Source organism: Mus caroli, unplaced genomic scaffold, assembly GCF_978045245.1.
Source record: "Mus caroli unplaced genomic scaffold, Mus_caroli_1 scaffold_16, whole genome shotgun sequence".
Classification (NCBI taxonomy): Eukaryota; Metazoa; Chordata; class Mammalia; order Rodentia; family Muridae; genus Mus; species Mus caroli.
This window is the reverse complement of record NW_028227271.1, coordinates 45,465,623-45,482,466: the sequence shown is the minus strand read 5'-3', so window position 1 is coordinate 45,482,466 and position 16,844 is coordinate 45,465,623. Positions and strand designations below refer to the sequence as shown.

At 44.1% G+C, this 16,844-nt stretch overlaps 1 protein-coding gene across 2 annotated transcripts in view; it reads right to left on the bottom strand.

The window, feature by feature from the left end:
- The window catches only part of Tmem65 (transmembrane protein 65), a 41,579-nt gene extending 29,412 nt beyond the window's left edge, over nt 1-12,167 (bottom strand). Inside the window, exon 1 of one of the 2 annotated variants that reach the window (XM_029469720.2) lies at nt 11,381-12,167. In XM_029469720.2, coding sequence (XP_029325580.1) covers nt 11,381-11,666 — 286 coding nt within the window. In that variant the 5' untranslated portion in view covers nt 11,667-12,167. The remainder of the gene's footprint in view (nt 1-11,380) is intronic. The other variant, XM_021183609.3, reaches the window with a different exon arrangement.
- Nucleotides 12,168-16,844: the final 4,677 nt, after the last annotated feature.

Here is a 16,844-nt window from a genome sequence, read left to right as displayed (position 1 = left end):
GCTGACATGGGCACAGCATTTTTATGTGGCATTTGTTACACAATGTTCATTTCTCAAGAGTGCTTACAAAAAAACATATAAACGGGATACCTTTTTTCTACTGTCTTTACAAAGCAAGCCCCTCTGAAACAGAGAAAAACTTTCTAGGATAATATTTTTTAAATATAAGATCATTCATACATCCAAATATAAATTTCTACCATTTTGCAAAACACTCCACATCTTATATCTTCATGATCACATTTGTTTATATTCTCCACTCAAATGTACCTATCTGCATAGTTTACAATCTGCATAGTTTCAATTCTCTACCTTAAAATAAATGAATAAAAAGCTCTAACCTTTGTTACTTAATATATAATTCCCGAATCTTTAACATAGAAATCCCCGAGGAAGTGCCTTTAAATTTCGGGACATGGAGTCTTCATTTATTCTATATTTCCAGGTAATGTATGTATAGTGAACATTGCTAAACCCAGTCTACTTTCCACTGAAACACAGAGAGTTCCAAGGAACATTATTCACCTTTACAATAAACACTTCCAAAGTCAATTCAAATCCAAAGCTCCTTTCAGGCCTCTAAGAGAACTGTAGTCGCTGGGCAAGCAACTGGAACCTCATCGAGAGCCTGCAAGGGCAGAGGAGACATTAGCAGTTGTTTACCTGAGATACATGCAACCTTACACCACCAAGAGCCCAGCTAGAACAAATGAGGAGCAAGGAGAGGCAGCGTGACGGCTGACCGGAGTACAGAGACACTTAGACTGGGTGTTTCTGCCCGAGGCTCCTTAAAGATTTCTACCCCACATTATACACAATGAACCCAAAGTGTCTCTCCATGCTCACCCAGATGTGTAGTACCTTGGTTCTGACTACCACTCAAGACCAACAAACAAGGCTTGAAAGACCTTGGCTCAAATTAAGACTACTATTTATAAAAAACAAACAAAAAACTATTTATGAACTATTTATGCTTCAACTACCCACAGAAAGTGTTCTGCCCTTAAGAGAAACAGAATGGTTTAACTTCAGAAAACAAAGGCAATATTTCACTCTTGTCATTCCTCGGCATATTTTTTTTAATTTATCAAATCAGTATGTGGAGATTACATTGTTAGAGCGCTTAATTTTTCAAAGCGGTCACTTTAAGTGGTTTGATTTTCATTACCAAAACAGAATTTCCAACAATGTCTGAAATGGCCCTAAACGCACTTCTGCCATTTTGTACTTTGTATTTATTTATATGGAGCACAATTCATGGCAGTGAAACTTTGAATAATAGAAGATGCCCTGTTCAGTAACAAATATGCAGCCAAGATTTAGGTTAAAATAAGTTAACATGTCTATTCATGAATAGAATGCTAATTTGTATATCTATGTCATACATCTATATCCCCAAGAACCTATAAAGACTTCTCAGGCAGAAAAAAAGGGATCATGGGAGGTAAATATTTAAGAACAATTATGCTCTAAAACTAAGCAGACATATTTCTTGACCCCAAAGCTGCAAGTAATATGTCCAGTATGTAACATGAGAGGTATTTTAATACCAAATATGTTTGCCCACTATAGTGTAGAAATGATTTTGATGGGGGCATGGGCAATGGGAAGGAAGAGATATCTCAAGAGGAAGAAGAGGAGAGAAGTTCCCCTGGCCCTCAGTTAGGTTTTCCCCTCCTTTTAAATGTATGTGCATGAGTGTATTGCCTGTATGTGTAAATTTGTGCACCGTGTATATGCACTACCCACAGAGGCCAGAAGAGGGTGTTGGGTACCCTGAGACTTGCACCCTGAGACCTGTGAGCTGCTAAGTGGGTGCTAGCCCTGGAACAGCAGCCAGTGTACAGTGTACAACTCCTGAGCCATCTCTCTGGCCCCTCTTAAGCATTTTCATTGAAAAAGTTTTTCATTGCCTGCTTAATTTCCTTGTAAGAAAAGTAAAATAAAATAGTTGCAGGAAAACAGGAAAATCACAATAAAAGCCCCACTAGACAAGGTGGCAGGCTGTGACAGAAACAGGACTCACAAAACCCAGCTGGCCCTGAAATGCTAACGTTGGTCACTGCCATCCTTGGACCACAAGCACCTAGAACTATTAAGGAATGTGCAAGGCACACAGGCACAGTGCCAGTGGCTGAGGATGTGAAATCAGGATGCTAATGGGCTCTGGTCTTGAGTGCTTCCATTCTCTAACACATTCTTGTATCTTCCACAGCCACAAGTACATGTCCCAGTTCAGCACGTACGTTCCCACCTTCCTTGTCTTCCTAGGAACACAGACACCACAGACCACCTAAATACATACTAGACTCTGCTCGCCTTATCTACATATGGTGCATGTAAACGCTGGCAATCTCCACTCTGCCTTCAAGTTTCTCACAAGGAACAGATCCTACCTGCTAAATGGCCCACACATGTAGAAACAGAATGCTGCCAGAAAGAGTGTGATTTGTTTACATATAAAATTTAAGGTTTTCGTCATGAAAATCTGAATTACGATCCAGTTGGCTTGAAACCTGTAGAAAGCACAGAGTAGGCTTCTGAGATTACAGCAATGGAAGATAGCCCTGTAAGCATGGGCCTGCAAGGTCACTTCTGTTGTTGGCTACAGGAAAAAAAATAATGTCTAAGTATCATCCTGCTGTGAAGCCATGTTTCAAAATACAGCACAAGAAGAATGTTATCTTCAAATCTGCAAGTAAGTTGAGGGTCAGAAAAGGGTAGAGGAAAAGAAAGCAGAGCTATCTAAACATAGATTGGGAATCATGACTGTGATGAACAAGAATTCTACCTGAACCACCTGTGGAAATTAGCATATTAATTAATGAATTTACAAGAGCACAGAGAAGATCAGGTAAAATGTAGCCCTGTAGCTCCTTTCCATATCCCAAGTTCCCTTTACAGAATTAAGCCCTTCCTTATCTATATTTCCTTATCAGCCAACTAAATCAGGCTACTCCCCACATGGCCACATCAGAAACTGCTTGTGACTGCTCCGTGCTGGAAGCCAAAGGATGTTCCACCCAGAGTGCCCCTCTCACCACTTGCATTGCCAGCTCACTCTCTTTTGAAATGCTCTCTTCGCTACTACGAACATATCAGCTATCCAGAACACATCACTACGACTTTCCATCTCTCTCTAGATAGTCATCACCATCTAATTCTGGTTTTCTTCTTCACCCTGTCCAGGTGTTGATGTTTTTCAGAAAAAAACCTTCTAAGACAGTGGTCCTCAGCCTGTGGGTCATGACCCCTTTGGGGGTTGCATATCAGACATTTACATTACAATTCGTAACAACAGCAAGATTACACTTATAAAGTAGCAGCAGAATAATGTCATGGTTGGGGGTCGGCACACATGAGGAGCTGTATTAAAGGGCCGCAGCGTTAGGAGGGTTGAGAACCACTGCTCGAGGAGCTTCCCCTTTGACTCCCCTCACTCTGCCTGCCTCTGTTATTACCTATGTGAGTCAGATGCTCAAGCTTGAAGACTCCCCTGGATCCCCAGTGTCCCGACACCCAACTAACTACTGAATAGTTCTCCAAAATTATCTCACAGGCATCCAATATACAGAAAGCTATGAATGAACTCAAATACTACTTTCCTTACTTTTCCAAACTTCTATACAATCTTATTAACTATTATGCACCTTGAGGTCCCCTACTGACAAAGTAATGGTGTAAAGTAATATACAGAAGACAGACTAGAATATGTTACTTACAATGTTACCAGCTGGATATGGTACTGCAGGCCTACAATGTTACCAGCTGGATATGGTACTGCAGGCCTACAATGTTACCAGCTGGATATGGTACTGCAGGCCTACAATGTTACCTGCTGGATATGGTACTGCAGGCCTACAATACCAGCAGCACTTAGGAGGCAGAAGGATGGTGAGTTTGAGGCAATCTACCTCAAAAAACACAAGCAAGCAAACACACACAGAAATGATACTAGCACATTTGTTTCTGGTTTTGGTTTTTCCATTTGCTATTTGGATATTTATGCCAATACAAAATTTTTTTTTTTTAAAAAAGAGTTAAGAATTGAACTTTCAAAGTTAGACAGGCTGAGTTATAACTCAAATATGACATGTAGCTTCTAAGATCTTGGGCAAAGTACCCTTAGCCTCTGTTTCTTAATCTATAGAATGTGACATCTTCCAAGACTAGTAGATGAGAGAAGTATATGAAGAGTCAGTTTGGTATGTACGGCATCCAGCAAGCACCCAATAACCTACGGAGCAGCTGTGACGACGTGCTTACAACAGCACAACAGACAGCAACAGCACACAGCTAAAACTCAGAAGTTACTGATACTTTTAGATTCTAGACTTTTTTTTACCATGCTAAATAGTTCATCCTAAAATTCAGAAGGAATAGTGGGAAATCTGGACTAAGCCAAGAACATCATTCAAACTTAAATTCCTCTGCAACTTAAAGATCCATAAAAAGTAGTCCCCCTCACCACTACTTTTTTTGGTATTTAGAACAATGGTAATCCAGCCACAACCCAGATACTTGCAAGAAAGAGTTTCACTGACAAAGCTGAGGCTGGATCTATAGCCATGTGATGGATGTCAGCAGCTAGCAGAAAAGAGGATTGGTCCTTGAAGTGTCGGTCAAGATTAAACCTCCTGGGAGTGGAGTGAAGTGACCCAAGGCTTTGTTTTGTGAGTAAAAGAAAATTAAATTGTAAGCACTGTGGATAGTAACAAACAGCAGAGTATCGTGCCTTAGACACAGTAGCAGAAATGCCAAGGTGCACTTCTCCTCACAGAGCAGGAAGGAGCCACCAGGAATGTGAGAGCAGAGCTGAATGTGTGAGAGCTCTGGAGGGAGGTGGAGAGCAGGCTGAGGCCGACATACCTCATTCTCACTGTGACAGTCTATAGAGATGCCACCTAAAACAGCTGTGCTCTGCGGGCATTTGGTGTAATGACTAGTGAGTCTACAAATAGAAGTAACCTCGGATAAAATCGCTGTACCAAAATACAGCATAGAAGGACTGTGGCATTTGGTGCAAGGTACGTTATAAGCACACTCACATCTTCTCTAAGACAGAGAAGGAAATACGACATTAAAAGCAAGCAGAATAAACGTTTCAGTTTCCCTACAAAATCTCTTTACAAGAGCCTCACATTAACCAGATTAAGGTGATTTTAACCTGTAACGACTTCTTACATGACTGTGTGCCTTAACTTAGAAAAGACATGAAGCAATAAGACAGAGACAAGACTGGAGTCCTATAAAGCTGCATACTAATTAATTCAACTGACTTGAGCAAGATGCTAATAAAATCTGCGCGCAGGGATTTGGTCTCTATTTGTTCCAGTGATTTTATAAGCAGGCACGCCACAGGAAAGCCGGCAAGAACGTGATTATGCAAACATCACTATTTTTAGAAAAACTGAATCTCTTCTAATAATGATTTAATATCGGGCCATACCCAACGTTCAGGATCACCCAGTTTCTTTCAGCTCCAGCCAACCTTCTTCATGAGCCCATAAATGACTTACTCCAACTTTCCCACCCACAAATTTCCTTATTAAAAATGTGCATGCCACAACTGCTGCTTAAGAAAGAAGAAGTGACTGCTGGATGGAAAGTGGTAAATTAAACCAGGACAATGTCTGATTTATTTGAAAGCTGTATTTTCTAACTTTATTGTGTTTAGAATTTAGTAGTGAAGAAACAACGCAACCGGAAAACAGTTATTGGTAAAGTTCAGATAGACGGGTCGGTGGATAGATAGATCAGGAGTTATCCTCTGTCCTCATCAAGACACAAACGCACGGAAAACAAACATTGCAGAGGGTGGGTGGGGGCTGCAGATGGTGAGCAGAGACAGGCCCCAACAGCTGAAGAAACAGTTTCAACATTCCCTATACATGACGCCTCTCAGCCAGGAGACTTTGATAAGCCTCTCCATGTGGTCCCACGTTCTCAACCATCCAAGAAACATGTTGCTACAGTTAGAGACATTTTGGCCAACACAACTAGGAAAGCTTGCAAGGGTGCTGCCAGCAAATGGTAGGTGCAGGATAGAAATGCTGTTCGATAGCCTATGAGGGGAACAGCCCCTCAACAAAGGATTTCCCAGCCCAAAATGCTGACACCTAGAGAGTGAAAAATCCTGATAAAGACAGAGGGATGCTGTACACCTCAGTGTCTAAAGAGTCACTGTTCTACCACCTGGTAGAGTAGCAAATGTTCCAAACAGTGCCCCATACCCTTATAAAAATTAACATAATAATCTGCAAAACCTTCAACAGAAAATATACAGATTAAAAAACTATAATTATTAGACATGATCATGCACATAACATGCTCTCTCGTGATTTCTCTTTCCTTAAATCTAGAATAGCCCTAGTGACTTACTCTCCTGATCAATAGCAGGAAACAAAGATGACAGTGTGGGCTTCCAAGACTAGGTCCTAACAAGTTGGTAGGAAGCTGGATCTGGGCCTTCAAAGATGTCCACAGCCTTATCCTCTACCCTTTGAGTATGCTACCTATACAGCAAAGGGACTTCACAAATGTGACTTAAGATTTTGAGAGAAATTATCCTGAATTATCTCACTGAGTCCTAGACATTATCACAAGCTTTGTACTGTGGTATGTGCCATAAGGTTTTTCCAGGGCATGACTATTGCTCATGGAAACTAAATGTAGTCACAAGAGTCCTTACAAGGGGGAAGCAAAAGGTCAAGGGGAAAGAAGATAAAGCAACAACTGAAGCAGAGATTCAAGCGAAGAGGCCAAGAGCCAAGGAATGCTAAAAGCTCGAAGAAGCAAGGAACACATTCTCCCCTGAGACTCCAGAAGGACAGGGCCTGTTGACAAGCGCCTTTAAGACTCATTTTGGACCCTGAGTTGCCAAAACTCTAGTGTTATGTTGTTTTAAGCACTGAGTGGTTACTAAATTTGTTAAAGCAGCAATAGGAAACTGATAACAAAGTTTTACAGCTTCTCTTACCTCTCTGGGAACATTTTTTTCTAGGAACTCTGACCTATTACCTAAATATTACAGCCATTCTGAAATGTCACAGTCACTGTTACTGAGGAAACCTGTATCTGCCTGGGTCAGCAGTTCTAGCTGGGCCCAGAAATCTGTGAGTACCCTTCTCAGACCCTCTGGTGAAGCTATGCTGGCTCCCCTCTGGCTGAGCCAGTTGGGGCTAACCCTCCCTTATTCCACTTTTATAATCTCAGCTAAGGCACTGAAATGTTTTTATTCATGTTAATTGGCATAGGAAATGTTTTCCTCTTTGAGCAAAAGCTGAGATCATCCTTATCCACCCCAGAGGCTAAGAGGTGGGCACAACTGCTTCTTACTCTGTAAGCTGTGGAGAATAGGGAAAGAGCTTTTAAAGGTACATGATCTGTAGTAGAGTGATCTCCATGACAACACTTGGTCATGGTTGGACCCTACAGATGTCCAACCCAACAGCTGCCAGACTTTCATTCTGTCTAAGACCCTTTGGGCTACTTGCCAAGTACTCCAAACAGAGTGCTTTATCCTACCTTAAATAAACAGTCCCAAGTGGGGAGGATGGAAGACATTACAGTTTAGAACTATAAAAGTAATATGGAGTGCATCAGTAGCAAAAACACATTGTAAAATTACATAGCTACTGTTTACACAGAGAAGCAGACAAAAAAGATGAAAGCTAAGGGATCTGCTGCTAACAGAAAAACTGCACGATTCCCCTGGAAATAATCTCTTTAAAGTGTGAACACAGCCCCTCACTACCACAAACGACACAAAGTTTGCCCCACATGGGGAAATCAAAGGAGGCAGCACGCCCTGAGTGCCACAGATGAGCCTCACCTTAGGAAAACCACCTACTTGATCATGCTATCGCCTCTGCCAGGTAACTTCGCCTTGATATATCTTATTTGCCATATGTAAAATTGTTTTTTTTTAAGTTTTGAATATATATGACAATATATATTTCCTAAGAAGCTTTTTTCAATTCTCATCTCTTATGATATCTCCTCCAAAACCAGCTCTTATCTTACATAACTCTACAGTAACTGTTCATTAAACCTTAGTAAGTACGGCAATCAGCCTCCAAAATGACATCAGTGGCTCTCAATCTCTGATGCAACAGTCACACACTTATGTAGGAGCCTCCTACAAGGCACCACTGCAAACAAGAGATGTTACCTCTAAGCCTGTATCATAAAAGACGGGCTTCTAGAACTCCTTCCAGCCACAGCCAAGACATCAGAAAGCCAAAAGCTTGATTTCAATATCATGAGAGACTATGAATAAGAAATACCCAAATGAGTGTGGATCCAGGGCTTGGGGACACTAGAAACGGTGTGGTGCTTATTCTGTGTTTCTGTGTGTTTGCGATAACCTGTTTTATTATAACAGGTAACAACTAATACTGTCTTGTTTCAAAAGCAAAATGTACTTTTAAAGGCTTTGAAAAAAATTATAAACAGGAATGTTAGTTGCAAAAATGAGGAGGAAAGAATTTGCTTTAAAAATCTTGGCTGATGCTAACAGGCAACTGTACCGACGTCATACATCAGCTCTGCTTTTGACAGAGCCAACCCCTACTGTCAATGGAATGCCTGCTACCTCTGCAAGAGAAAACAAGGTGAGCAGGTAAGAGTGTAACATAACCTCTGTCTTCAGATTGGAAAGGAAAAATCAGTTCGTAATTTTAAAACCGAAACAACCCAATTCACTCAGATAAGATATCCCACAAGGTCTGCCTCATCTGTTATAAACTGATTCTAGAGTGATATCTTGTCACAAACTCTACCACAGTCCTACTGATAGACACATGAGAAAGATAAGACCTGAGTGCCACATTTCAGCAGATCTTATGACCCATTTCAAAGCAGAGATGATTTTTTTTTCTTTCTGTACTGTTTGATCAAAGCCAGAATGCTGCCCGGGATGACCTTGAGCACCTTTCCAAGGTCACACAGGCTCCCTATAGTAAGAACCAGCCCTTTCCCAGGGACAACATGTCATTAGAAAGTATAGTTAGTACTCTACATTTAGTGCATTAGTTGGTAGTTTACAGAATTAAGATGGATGACATGGCCCGCTAAGTGAGGCGCTTGTTGCCAAGCCTAAGGGCCTGAGTTTGATGATCTGGGTCCAATGTGTTGGCAGGAAAGACCAGACAACCCCCACATGTTGTTCTCTAACCCTTACAAAGCATGCAGTAACATGCTCACACACAAATAAGTGATTAAAGGATCAGAAGAAGAAGAAGAGGGACAAGAATGCTGAAAAGGGTAAAGAAAACGTGAGAGGTTTTCATTTAAAACAAACAAACCCACTGATTTCAGAATAGTATGTATGAGGGACATGAATTCCCAGCGCAGTGAGGTCCTTTTACCTTATGTAATTGGTGAACAAGGTAATATACCAAGTCTAGTTATTCCCTTAACTACGTGACTGGTGATAAAACTTAAGTGAGCACCAAGGCACGCTAAAAACTAATGCAGCAGCACCTCTAAGTGTCACTGACTTGGAAGCTAGCCAGAAGCATCAACAAAGACAGATGTCCAAACTTTGAAGTGCTTTAGCTTATAAAGGGGAGACATTAAACCACCAAATTGTTTCCTATATATTTACCTCTCTTTTTTTTTTCCCCTGAACAAATACATTTAAATGACCAATGGCTTCCTCAAATAATTTAGATCCTTAAGTTTTATGGATGCTAATGACCTCCATGGACTTGAGGTTTGAGGTCCTTCCAAGGATAGCTAAACCATCTTAGATTTTAAAATACTGTCTTCATTAGAAAATGTAACACTCCTACCCAATACTCTGCTGGTATGTGCAAAATAGATAAAATTTAGCAAGTCAGGTATTGATATTGTAAAACGTGCGTTTCAATAACTGCTATAAAATTATATTCAAAGGATCCTCCAATCTTATACCATGTTGACAATGTAGAATTTCCAAGACTTAGATTTAGAAAAGGGAAAGTGATGTTTATAGCCTCACCTGAGCGACACAAACTGACTTTCTAAGATACGTCTGTCTATATTGCTTTCAAAGAGAACCATTTCAGAATTTGAGTATTTTTAAGCCACACATAGACTAAAGGTATGCTAGTTTTCAGTTATGAATTTCTGTAATGTTGTGATTTACTAACTGAATTGATTGGAATACTGCATTTTCCTGTAAAAAGTGTTGTGGGTAAGCAATGCCTGAAATTATCCATTACTTTATAGTGACTCACAATCCCCTAAACTGGAAAAAAAAAAAAATCAGAGTAGTAAAGGATACAACCAATAAAAAGTTTCTTAAGTTGTAAAGGTAAGTCATACTAATATCAGGAAAGAGCTTGCTTTCCTCTCGTGCACAGGCCAAACGCAACCTTTCAAGATGCCTGAAAGCCACTTTCCGAATCAGTGCTGAAGTGTTCTATACTTCAGAACTTACGGAATGTTTACATAATACTTTATATTACCAACTTCAACTATTTAAAAACTTCCTAACACATCCAAATGTCACATAAAAGAGTAGCTGTGTTTTTGTGTATGCAACAGAATTTACATAGCAAGAAAAACAAAAACAAAAAACAAAACCAAACACTTTAAAGACTGAATCCATTGTAGTCTTTGCATCTTTTTAATGCCTTTTCACGTACACGCAAATTCTGACCTACCACATTCCGCACTTGTCTTAAAAATATCCTATCTTAACATGTCTGTTTAAAAATAGCTTTCCTTTCATCCTTTTCCAATTATTTTTAAGTAGAAGTGTGCTTTTCATTTTCAAGTCACAGATTTCTTAGCCTCAACCACCCAAAAACTCACTTCATCCTTTCAAACTCCAAGGAAACAAACTCTGGAGTTCAATTTGAATCTCCAGGCTTCCAGTACACACTCAGTTGCTGGCTCGATACAATCTTTCCACTTCCCAGGAAAAGATTTCCTTGGGCCATTTCACAACCAAATGTGAGAAGCAATATACAAACCAAGAGCATCTTGGGAGGGGACATCCACACACCTTCAAGAAAGTTTCCGGCTGCCTGCCCAGTTCCTGGCACTTTCTTAGACCAGGCAGGGCATGCCACCTGCATGGGTACACGTTCTCAGGAAGACACCAAAGGCTTAGGGAATGGAGGGCTGGAGAGAGGAGGCACAGGACAAACTAAAACACAACCCTGAGAGTCAGCTGGCATTTCAGGATGAAGCTCCGAAATTCCACGGCCAGGGGAGGCACCAGCCAAGCTCGGCCCTAACTGCCTGGCACGATCCGCTCGTGTCCTGTCTTGGGGACACTTGGGAGGTGGAAAGTTTCCCCTTTCGGCCGTGCCAGGCGCGGGGCAGAGTGTGGGGAGGCGACAGGGGTCTGAGAAGTAGGTCTTCCCGGGCGGCCCCACCCGCTTACCTTGTGCTATGGCAATGGACTCGAAGCGGTGCAGCTCTTTGAGCAAGCAGCTCCTCTCCGTGGAGTGCAGGCTGTAGATGAAGTCGCGCGCGCCCTGCGCCGTGTTCAGCGCCTCCATGGGCTCCTTCTTGGGGTGTGTGCCCAGAAGTCGGGGACCGCCGGGGACCCCGAGCGCCAGCAGTCCCCGGCCGCAGCAGCACCAGGACGGCGGGCGGGGCGCGGCGGCAGGGCCGGGCCTCAGGCTGCGCGCCGTCCGGCTCCCCAGCAGCGGCAGCAGCCGGGACATGGCGCTGGAGCGCGACCCCCGCAGCGGTCCCAAGGGAAGACGGCTTCGGGGCGCAGCTGGACAGAGGCTCAGGAGCTGGGCTCAGCCCGGCCCCGCCCCGGGTCCTCCTGACGCGCGGCCCGGGCGCCCGACACCATGCACTCGGCGGGCCCGCGCGGCGACCGCCTCCCAGCCGTGCCCGCTCCGCTTCCCGCAGGCCGTGAGCCCGGGAAAACTTTCTGCGCCGCGGCCGGGCCGGGAGCTCGGAGCGGGCGGGCGGTGCGGGCGGGCAGACGCCTCCCGGTTGAGGAGCGGCGGCGCGGGCGAGCTCGGCGAGCGTGTCTGATCTTCCAGAGGGATGAGTCACCGCGCGCCGCCCTCCTCCGGCGCCGCCCTCCGCCGCCGGCCGCTTTCCCACCCTCTGGCCTCACGCCGGCCTCACTCGGTAGGGCTGCTGCGCCCTCAAAGCAACCGCGCCGTGACAATCAGGCCGGAGCCGCAGCCGCCACCCCTAGCGGCGGAGCCCGGGATAGGAGGGCGGGGCGGTAGGGAGTGGGCGGGGAACTGGGCGGGGCTACCCATGCGCATAGCCGCTTGGGAGGGCGTTCATCCTGGAGTCTCCACCCACTCCTTTGCGTGGCAAGGAAAGGAAGGGGTGCGTACCCCGTCAGGCGGCATCCGCCTGTGTTAAATGCACGGCAGGGAGCAGCAAAATAGAGTTCAGGGCTGGATGCCCGGCGGGGTGGTGCAGCTCCCGCACTGCTCTCCGAAGCACCGACCTAAATCTGGAGTTTGGACGGCCCTGGAGGAGCAGTGGGATGGATAAGAGCCTCGTGGGGTCACCGCACCCAGCCCAGGCCTGAGGGACGTGAAGCACAAAGAGCCGCACCCTTCGTCAAGCCAGACAGTGCCCACCGTGGCCAGACAGTGCGGCGCTGAAACGCCCTCTCTGGCAGCACCCTGGGGAAGGCGGCAGGGCCGGCTCAACCCGTCCCAAAAAGAGGAGGGTGTGAGGCTGAGACTTAAGATTTGGGGAGGAGAATACTCTTCCCTGACCCGACAGCTGTTTACAGTTGAGATTGTCAACTCCGGAGCCAGGGCGAGAATGTCATAAACCTCTATCGAATGGTCTCTGGGGATTTACGTCCCTCTTTTGGTGCCCCGCGGAGGAGAGACTCATCCCTCTTGCCCAGATCCTAGATATTTGCAAGTCCAGGGTCAAATGTCACCTCCTCCATGAAGCGTTCCCTTCTTTGTAAGGAAGATCACTGCTTTATCTGAACCTATCTGAGGACACTTAGGCATCCTATCTTAGAAAAATAAATCTGCTTAGACGATAAATCTACTCAAGTGTAATCAAGATCCAAATCCCTTCCTTATCGTAACCACTGCTGCAGCCAGCTCAGAACCTTGCATGAAGAGAATATGCTATAAGCACATAAGACAGCACAGTCAGTCCCCACAGCTGTGGTTTTGAATTTGAAAATGCAATGAATCTCAGACCAAAAGTACTTGGAAAAAAAAGATGTATCTGCAGACTTTCTCATTATTCCATTAATGGAACAGTGTAACAACTATTTCCGTGCACTTACACTGTATTGGTTATTATAAGTAATCCAGAGATGATTTAAAGCATATCGCAGAGTTCAATCAGCTGTACTTTTATAAACCCTTCAGTTAAAATTAATGTCCTCAAGAGTGAACTGGGGGGGGGGGGGGGACTGGGGAGGGGGGGTGAGACCTTCCCCTTCTGCTGGGTAGCCTAGAGAGGAAGAGGACTCCTCGAAACTCTGAAACTCCTATATTGCTTGTTTACACTGCCTTTAATTCTCCCCAGAGAACGTGTTCATCTTTGTTCCTACTGCTGCCCTCCACTGACGCCACTGTTCGCTTCTTCAGCCTTCTGAGCTGGAATGACAACCTGAAACCCTTCAGGACTCTTCCAAGTCCTAAGCACCAGATTTGGACTGTGGCCACATCCAGCTTCATGTGCAGTGTGTGTGTGTGTGTGTGTGTGTGTGTGTGTGTGTGTGTGTTGTGGAAGTGGGGGGGGGGGAGGATGGATGTCCCTGCAAGCTCTACAGCAGCAGGGAAATGAACCACCAGGCCCAAGAAAGAGCCTCAGCTCAGCCAGCAGTCAGCTGGTGCTGATTCAGACTTCTGGAGTCTGACACCAGACCAGTTTATTTTAGACTTATTTAAATAAAGTGCAATTTTGGAAAAGTTTCTTGGTAACAGTTATCCCAATCCCACCTGCACAATAAAGCTTAAGGCTACATTGAAACTCATTTGTAAAGTACATGTGACCTCGACCATGAAGATGGGTTGTTTAGCTTAAGGGCCTAGGATCTGGTGTGATCTTGGTCATGCAGATAGAACAAAGGTTACCAGGTTATGAAGTGCACATGACACCTCCTCTAAGGATGGGTTCTATTGACTGAAAAACAAAGAGAGGTCTAGGGAGAAAGAATCTGGGATAGCCCTATAGATAGCAAAGATCTCCAGGCTATTAACAACATACATTCCCAGCCTTCTTGGTGGAAAACATACATTTTCTCCATTGAGGAGACAACCCTGTGTGATTAACATTCCTACTTTCTCCAGTGCTTATCGGTGAGCACCCACACCCTCTACAGTACCGAGTGGCTTCTGGGTTCTCCACCTTTGTCATTGTTGGAACACACACACACACTAGGTTCCGTTTCTCTCAGAACCCACCGGATACACTTATAAGTCATTGCCTAAATGTGTTAATAGTACATTGTTAAGCAGGGCATGGTGATACACAGTTGTAATCTCAGCACTTGGAAGGCAGAGGCAGGAAGATCATGGAGTCCTAAGCTAACTTTAGGTACATAGCAACTTCAACGCCAATGTGAGCTACGTAAGACCTGTGATGGTGCCAGGCAGTGGTGGCACATGCCTTTAATCCCAGCACTTGGGAGGCAGAGGAAGGTGGATTTCTGAGTTCGAGGCCAGCCTGGTCTACAGAGTGAGTTCCAGGACAGCCAGGGATACACAGAGAAACCATGTCTCGAAAAATTAAAAAAGAAAGAAAAAAAAAAAAAGACCTGTGATGGCTTGTATATGCTCAACCTAGGCAGTAGCACTAGTAGAAGGTGTGGCTCTGTTGGAGTGGGTGTGGCCCTGTTGGAGTAGGTGTGTCACTGTGGGTGTGGGCTTTAATACGTAGTCCTAGCTGCCTAAAAGCCAGTCTTCTAGTGGCCTTCAGATAAAGATGTAGAACTCTCAGTTCCTCCTACACCATGCCTGCCTGGATGCTGCCATGTTCCTGCCTTAATAATAATGGACTGAACCTCTGAACCTGTAAGACAGCCCAAAATAATGTTGTACATTGTAAGACTTGCATTGAATGTTCAAAATACCACACCAAAACAAAACAAAACAATAACAGTCTCCAGGCTGTGTACTAAAATTCTTCTTCACTGAAACCTCTTGGGCCAGGTCTGCACAGTTCAAATCACTCTCAGCAACAAAGTCTTTCATATTCCTACTAGCATGGCCCATTAAGCCCCAGTTAAAGCAATCCACTGCTTTTCAAAGCCAAAGCCCCCAAATCCACATTCTTTCAAACAAAAGCATGGTCAGGCCTATTGCAGCAATACCCCAGTCCCTGGCACCAACTTGCTAGGGTTTTCCTGCTGTGAACAGACACCATGACCATCCAGCCAATCCACTGGCTACAGCCCATGAGTCCGTGAACAACCCTATATCTGCCCTTTTCTTCTTCCAAACAAACTGTAATGCCATGTGTACTGCCCGAAGTTCTGCCCACTGTGAAGATTTTCCTTCACCTGTATCTTTCCAGGTTGTCCTGGAAAGGGGTTGTAATGCTGCAGCTGTCCGCTTCTGGGTGGTGCCTACATATCATGCAGAGCCATCAGTAAACCAGGTCCTAGTCTTCTCCCAATGTCCTTATGTAGGTCTCCAACAGAAGATGTATACCACCACACCTAGATCTGGGACTTGTTTTGTCCCAGACTGACCTTGAACTTAGAGATCTCCTTGCCTTCGTCTCCTGGGACTCATAGCCACTATGCCTTAAGATCTCCATGTCAAGATCCAGGTCAGAAACTTATGTCTCCTGGCCTCAAGATCTGGATCACAGGTGTGCCTTCCAATTCTGGATTGTAGTTCATTCCAGATATAGTCAAGTTGGCAACCAAAAATATCCATTACAAGACCCTATCCTTAAAATAAAAGTAGTAGATTGTCAGTACTCACTCCCAGTGAATTAAACTGTTGTTATCTTCTGGCTTTGTGTAGTTCAGCATATTAACTGTAGGCTTAGCCATGTGATTTGCCTTAGCTGATAAGAGAGACACTACAAACCGGATCTAATAAGCACTTGCTCATTTGAGGACTTACTGTATTGCCTTTCGTATGTATAATAGTAGGAGAAAATAGAATGCATAAGCAAGACACTTATGAGGCAGATTGCACCTAGAATAAATGGGTAAATGTTAAACTAGATTAAAAGAATGGTTTGCATGAGAAGTCTCTTGTAAATGAGTAAACTTTTGGGTGAAATAAGATAGGAAGAGCCGCTGTGATAGTTTGTGTTTGGCCCAGGAAGTGGCACTATTTGGAGGTGCGGCTTTGTTGGAGTAGGTGTGGCCTTGTTGGAGTAGGTGTGTCACTGTGGGCGTGGGCTTAGGACCCTCACCCTAGCCTAGCTGCCTAGTAGTCAGTATTCTTCTAGCAGCCTTCAGATGAAGATGTAGAACTCTCAGCTCCTCCTGCACCATACCTGCCTGGATACTGCCATGTTCCCTGCCATGATGATAATGGTCTGAACCTCTGAACCTGTAAGCCAGCCTCAATTAAATGTTGTTTTTTATAAAATTTAAAAAAAGAAGAAAGAAAATGAGTAAACTTTAAATACCAAGAAGTTGAAAAGGAATGCCTCTCCTCTCGGGATGAAAATGTATCTGAGTGGTACACAGTGCTTGCCTAACACATACAAGGCCCTGGGTTCAATCCCAAGGAATGTGTAGATTAAAGTAAAAATAAAGGCAAGAATTGTAATACCTCTAGATTGATAGATATGTCATCCCTAAACTGAACACCTACTGGTAACACCCATTGTAGGCCAATTATAGTCTTGTGTAATCTCTGATAAAGCTCAGATTAAGAAGGCAAGTCCCGGAGACACTCAACTAATGACCAGCAGGGTAC